Genomic DNA, 7,177 nt, shown 5'->3' with positions numbered 1-7,177 from the left:
CTCTATATATAATATATATATATATATAAATAATATATATATATATATGGAATTTAATTTATTTTAAATTAAAATTAAAATTAAAATCCATACAGAGAACAAACTTAATGGTATTATTAATGCATGATCAGACTCAAAAAATGAAATTTTAAGAGTACCTTTGACATCTGTGTTATTTTAAATTTTTTGGAGATTTAAGAAAAAAACTATTTGTTAAAACAGTGCTAAACTCTCCTACAAAACAGAGAAAAAAGGGAGAAATCTCCAAATATAATAAAAAAAAAAAGAAAAAAAATATAACATATCTGTTGGAAATATTCTAATGAAGTTCTTATAAGAACTTTATTTTTCCATTTTTATTATTTATAAATAATAATAATGTAATTTTATTTGTTTGTTTATTTATAGATAATTACATCAATTTATTTTATATATATAATGAAATTATTAAAAAATTAAAATATAATTTATTAATTTACGTTTTTAATATTACTTTTAGTTTATTAATTTATATACATTTTGTTTAAATAATAAATAAAAATATATATCACAATCTATATATTAGGCATTTTGACATTTGTTTAAAGTAATTTCAATTTTGGTCCTTCAGGTTTAGTGAAAAATCTGAAAGTGAGACATGTATTTTATTAAATCTAAAAATCATCCTTATGATTTGTATTTTGTTTCGAAAATGATCATTAGTCACTGACTTGTTAGTAATGTCCGTTAGTGTGAGAGACATTAGTATTTTTATGGTTTTAGTAAAATATATTATCTTGTATGTATGTATGTATGTATGTATGTATGTATGTATGTATGTATGTATGTATATGAATATATATCAAGATTCAAAATGAGGTGAGATGTGGCATGACCACCGACCTCAAGCCTTAAGCCTTACACGCCATTGTGAGGAAGTGGTGTTTTTTTTAAAGCGTGACATAAGGCGGCAAATTAGTATGTCATATATATATATATATATATATATATATATATAAGGTTAAGTTCACGTGAGACCAAACGTTTTTTGTGAGACCCATAAGACCAATTTATATTCATTGATCAACTTTATAAGTTAATGACCTAATGGTATAAAGTTGTACGGTGACAATTTTGTGATTATTGAGAAGTCTTGTGCAATTTATGAATGTTCAGATCTGATGATTGTAGATCTAATCCAAAGGTTGAGAATTGGTCTTACGGGTCTCACGAAAAATCATTGGTCTCACATGATCCCAAGTCTCTCTCTCTCTCTCTCTCTCTTTATATATATATATATATATATATATATATATATGTTTTCTATTTACTATTTAATAATGTAATGATAATTTTTTTTACATTCATATAAATTAACTAGTTTTATATAAAATTTTTGTGATAAGATATTTAAAATAAAATTGGAAGAGTTTTACAACTTTGTTTTAACAGTGAGTCTGTAACATGTGTGAAATCGATGTGAGTGATGTGATTAACTAAGTTTGTGAAAATATAAATCTAAAGCTAAAAAGGTAAAAACACAAAAATTAAATTAAAAAAGAATAAAAAATTGAAAAAAATCACGTCTAAAAAAACGTGCACCTTGGCGTGAACCACGCCTTACACAAACACTATGGGTTATGATGCACGCCATGCCGCTCTTTTTTGAGCACTGATATGTATACACTTTAAAACACAAGGACATTAACACAAGGATGATGTCGTTTTCCACATAACTCCGGCAAGGACCAGTGGGGCTGGAGGTGGTGGTGGATTGGTGGGGTTGGTCGAAGCTCAAACCCAGATCAACTTGCATCTTCATCGAAGCTTAAACCCAGATCGAAGCTCAAACCAAACCATAAAATGCGTATGCATCTTCTTCCCATGTTTCATCTCCAAAATTTGGGTTTAATGGCATACTCGATTTGGTTTTGTCTATGTGATTGTGCTTTGTCCATGTGATTTGTTCATCAAAGGGGACGATTTGTCCCTATGATTTGTTCAAGAAATGAAAACCATAAACGTGGAGCTTTGAAATTCAATGAAGACTTATGGGGTTTGATGAGTTCGAGCATATTTGGACCTTCGAAATTCCAATCATGAAGAACCACGAGCTACCCTCCCTCTTCTTTGATCCTTCTCTCTTCCAATAGATTGCAATTCCACCTCCAACAGACTTGCAACCTGCCCCAAGCTCGCTCTGGTTAAGTCACCGGAAATCTCTCCTTGGCTAGAAGCCACTATGTTAGGTGTCTCCATCTTTGCTTCTTCATCCACTCCAAACTTCTCCAAATCTGTATATAAAACAAGGTTGGTTTTTGTTGCTTTCTTTCCATTATTGCCCTTTTTATACAAAGACGAATGAGAGGAAGAATGTGGGGATCAACTGGAACCAGCGGGAAAGGGGGAGACGAAGATGATCCCAGTGACTTTCGGTTTGTGTGTGTATGATATGTATATATATGTAGGGGTAGGTTCAATTAAAAACCGTTTTTCGGTTGTGAACCGAGGGACAACGAAGATCGTGACACGCGTCTTACACCTTCACGGGTTATTCATCATGAATAATGTATCACCATGATGAATGTGTATTATTCATCATGAATGTTGTATTGTTCATCATGATTGGTCCATAAAAGTTCACATTCGTGATTCATACTGAACATGGACACGGGGGGACACATGTCACTCTCTCCTTTACCCCACCCCCCCCCCATTCATGACCGAAAATCGTTTTGCAATTGAACTTTATTTTATATATGTATTATATATATATAATATAAGTTTTCATTTAATTTTTTAAAAGAGAATTAAGGAAATAGATAAAAAGACAAAAATACCTTTCATGTAACGGATCTTTTATTAGGGTTAGTGACTAAGATCCATTTTCAAAGCAAAATGCACACCATAAGGATGATTTTTAGACTTATCAAAGTATAAGTCCCACTTTCTGACTTTTCACTAAACCTCAAGGACCAAAATTAGAGTTTACTCTTTTCTAAACTCAAAAATATATTTAATAATTATTTTGTAAATTACATTTTTGGTCCCTGTGGTTTATATGTTATAATTTCTCAGGTCTTTTTTTAAAATTAATTATGGATTACAACCCTATGTTATGCAATTTATAACGTTCTGAGTCCCCTTTCTTTAATTCAGTTAAAACTTTTATGTTAACTCAGAGGTATTTTTGTTATTTTATTGTTTTCTGTTCTCACATGTCTTTTGCCTCACCACCCCTTTCTTTCTTACCCCAAGATCACCCTTCTTCTTCTCAGATGAAACTAATAAAACCCCTTCAAATCAAAATTGAAAACCGAAACTAGAATCAAAGCCCAAATCATCAAAATGAACACCAACATAGAAAATACAAGAACGCCAAATGGATCTAATATATCAGGAACACATAAGAACATCAATAACAAATTTACACAGAAATTCATTTAATGGATTTGTGGCACAAAACTATGTAAAATCAAAATCATAAATCAAAGCCTCGAACCTAAAAATGAAAACTTTAATGCAAAAACCCCATTGAAAATCTCTAAATGGAACCCTGATATGATACTGGCAATTCTTAATTCTTTGGAAAGGGAGAAGAGGTGTGGATGGCTGGGATGGGGGCGAAGATGGCTGAGACCAAGGGGGAGAAAGGCAGCCTGAGAAGAAGAAGATATTGAACATGCTTCTCCTACATGTCGATGACGATGAGGAACCCCATTTAGGTTTTGTTCGGGGAAGATGAAGATGAGGAGATACGACTTAACGTGGATAGATAAAGATAGTATGGTGGGAGAAATAGAAGTTGCAGATGGGTCGCCATATGTTGGAGATGCAATAGACTTAACCGGAGATGCAACAATGCCTAAATCGGAAGGATATTGGTGGCAACGCCCAAATCAAGAGGAATAGATGGCTTCTAGTGTCGTGGCATGTGTAAGGAAGTTGTGCTAAGAAGATGATCAAATTGGGGTGGGGCGTCAGAGGTTATGTGGGATTCTATCATTCTATTTGTATATTATGTATTTTTCGTGTATGTGTTTGTGCATACATACGTAATGTAATTTTTTAACAAAATTACTAAAATAGGTTAGGACTAAAACATCCTTGTGTAGGAGTTTAAAGAGAGTTTTTAACGGAGTTAGTGATAGGGATCCAAAACGTTATAAATTACATACTATAGGGTTATAATTTGTAATTATTTTAAACAAGGGACTTAAGATGTTATATCATATAAACCACAAAATCAAACATGTCATTTACTCTAATTATTAATTTACAATTTATATATTTTAATTTTATTTTATATTATTAAAAGTATTTGAAAAATAATCTAATCATAAATATATTATTTATGTATATAATATGTTTTATAGTTATTAACATATACTTTTTAACCAATTTTCATTTATATATTCTATAAATATATTTTATAATTTTATTAAAACTATACAAAATAAAGTGGTAAAAACCAATAAAAACAATAAAAATACAAGAATCAGTGTAAGAATTTGTAAGAACCTGTGATTAAACAAGAACCTGTGATTAAACAAGAATCTGTGTCACAGATAAAAACCTAAAGAAGAACCTTCATTGTGGATGCTCTAAAAATTTATCATTTCCGTTACATAAGCAAATATAATAAAATCAAACCGAAAAACATATATGGAAGTAAATTTCCTGTAAATCAAAATATAATCCATAAAGCAGAACACAGTTAATGAAATTATTAATGCATCCAAACACCCGCAATGTAAGATGAGCTCTATAAATATCCATCAATTTCTTGTACAGCAAACCAGAAAAGAAAATAATCCCATAGATACACATTTCTTACCCTACTTGGAGAAACGTCCGCTCATCCTCCAAATGATGCCTAAACTAACCAAAGGTCGCCAAAAGATCGAGATGAAGAAAATACCAGATGAAAGAAACTTGGCTGTCACTTTCTCCAAACGTTATTCTGGTATTTTCAAGAAGGCAAGCGAGCTCTGCACCCTCTGTGGGGTGGATATTGCAATCCTTATATTCTCCCCAACTAAAAAGGCATTCTCATTTGGCCATCCATGTGTTGAGACGATTATAGATCGCTACCTGGCTCAACATCCTCCTCCAAGTTCAAGCATATCTCAGTTTCTGGAGTTTCATCGCAATGCCAACACCCAAGAACTCACCGGACAACTTGCCAACATACTTCGACAACTCGAAGCTGAGAAAAAGACCGGTGAGGAACTTGACAAGATGAAGAAAATAAATCAAGACAGGTGTTGGTGGGAAGCTCCGATAGATACTCTAGGAGTTGAACAGCTTGAGCAACTGAAGATGGCAATGCTGGAATTGAAGAAGAACGCTGAGAAGCAAGCCGAGAGGCTTAAGGTGGAGGCAGCTAACCGTAAACCAACAATCCCCATATCTGATTCTACCGAGGCAGATGCTGCAGGCCCATCCATGTCTAGGGATATGGATTGAGATCTTCCGTCCTTTTCATGGCATTATGCAGGGATATGGTCACAAGTATTTTGATTTTAATCTGGTTAAGTCTATGTTCTAATTAGTATTATTTTTCTTTCATTCTCAATTCAAGGTCGATTAGTGTCGTGTTGAGGTAATCATGTTTAGGCCTCCAAACTTCTTTCATTGCTTGTAAGCGTGCGATATATGAAATATCCTTTCATTACATTGATTGAAGCACATGGGTTGCACATGAGAACTTTGATATAATTAACCGAATTGTCATTATTTACTTATACTAAGATGAGCTGAACCGTGGCTTGGGGATACGTTATTTGCCATATCGCATAGCTTTAGTTGTTTTATAATCTGTCTTGGCCCCACTGATATGTCCCAAAGATAGGGGGTAGGTCGAAGCAACAATATGAGGTCCCAAGATAAACAGAACCAGAACCAGAACCAGAACGTTTAGAATGCTACATAAACAGAATGATTGCCAAATCATCATCCAAGATAATTTACATGTTTTTGATTGTGCGGATAAATTTGGTTTTTGGTTTCCAATTTAATTTTATGAAATCTTATATGGAAAAATATTTTGAAGCATCTAGATGGATATTTGACCAAGATGGGTATCTATCATATGTAGAGACTCGTCCTTAATACCAGGGGATTTCACGCCTTGGAGGATAACGAGGCAGGGATGAAGGCTGATTTCTTTATCTGAAACGGTTTTCAGGGTCAGAGTGATACTACTCGTCCTTATTTAGACCTTGATTTATGTTACCCTCGGAAGTGATATATTGAAAGAAGAATTTGGTATTAAAAAAGGAGGAGATGTCACTAAAAATTAAAATCAATACACACACACTAAAAGGGTTTTCGCACAATGCAACGAGATACATCTCGATTTTAATGTTTTTTTTTTGTCTCGGTCAATGTTATAAAAAATTGAAAAAAATATTGACATTAGTACCAAAATGACTTTAAAATTTCTTCTTTTTTGTGTATTTCTTTAATTCATTTTTTTGGGTTTAATAATATAATTTTTTTATAAAGATAATAATTAAGTATTTTGTTAGAATTCAATGATTATCTTAATTATATTTTAAATATTTTATATTTAAAATGAGATGTTTATCATCTATTTGATTATGTTTATCTGTAGTTAATTACACGAATTCAAACATTAAGCTTTAATAAGTTGTACTTACGCAAAATTTATTTGTAATCTTGATTTTTAAGTAATATGTATCAATAAACAGTACTTCAAGCATAAAAAATGATTTTTAAGAGTTTTAGTCAAATGCTTTATAATATATATATATATATATATAGAGAGAGAGAGAGAGAGAGAGAGAGAGAGAGGAAAATCAAATAAGAACCATAAAAATGTATCAACTCGTGAGAACTGATTTAAAAATATTTTTTACATGATTTTTTTTCATAAAAATGTTAGGATTTAAGATATTGCATAACATATGTTTATTGCATAATGTGATAGTTTCACGTGTATTTGATTCACCATATGACACATTTTTACATGTATTTGTTGTTTTAAATGATTACAATTTTGTAAAATAATATGAACAATACAAGGAAGGATAGTTACTAATTAAATAGAGCAGGGGTAAAATAGGAATTATAAAACATATCTGGTAGGAAGGGTGCCCAATTAAGAGTCTTCATCGAAACAATCTTATTAACAGATTGTCTAACGATACAATATTTTTTGGATCTCAATTAT

General features: G+C 31.8%; 1 protein-coding gene across 1 annotated transcript; it reads left to right on the top strand.

Moving 5' to 3' along the window:
* The first annotated feature begins 4,851 nt into the window (after window positions 1-4,851).
* LOC112506610 (agamous-like MADS-box protein AGL62) lies at window positions 4,852-5,448 on the top strand. The gene has a single exon (XM_025110781.1). The coding sequence runs from the start codon at window positions 4,852-4,854 to the stop codon at window positions 5,446-5,448; it is 597 nt and encodes a 198-aa protein (XP_024966549.1).
* Window positions 5,449-7,177: the final 1,729 nt, after the last annotated feature.

Source organism: Cynara cardunculus (assembly GCF_001531365.2).
Source record: "Cynara cardunculus var. scolymus isolate 2C chromosome LG 1, CcrdV1, whole genome shotgun sequence".
NCBI lineage: Eukaryota > Viridiplantae > Streptophyta > Magnoliopsida > Asterales > Asteraceae > Cynara > Cynara cardunculus.
This window is presented reverse-complemented; position numbering and strand designations above follow the sequence as displayed.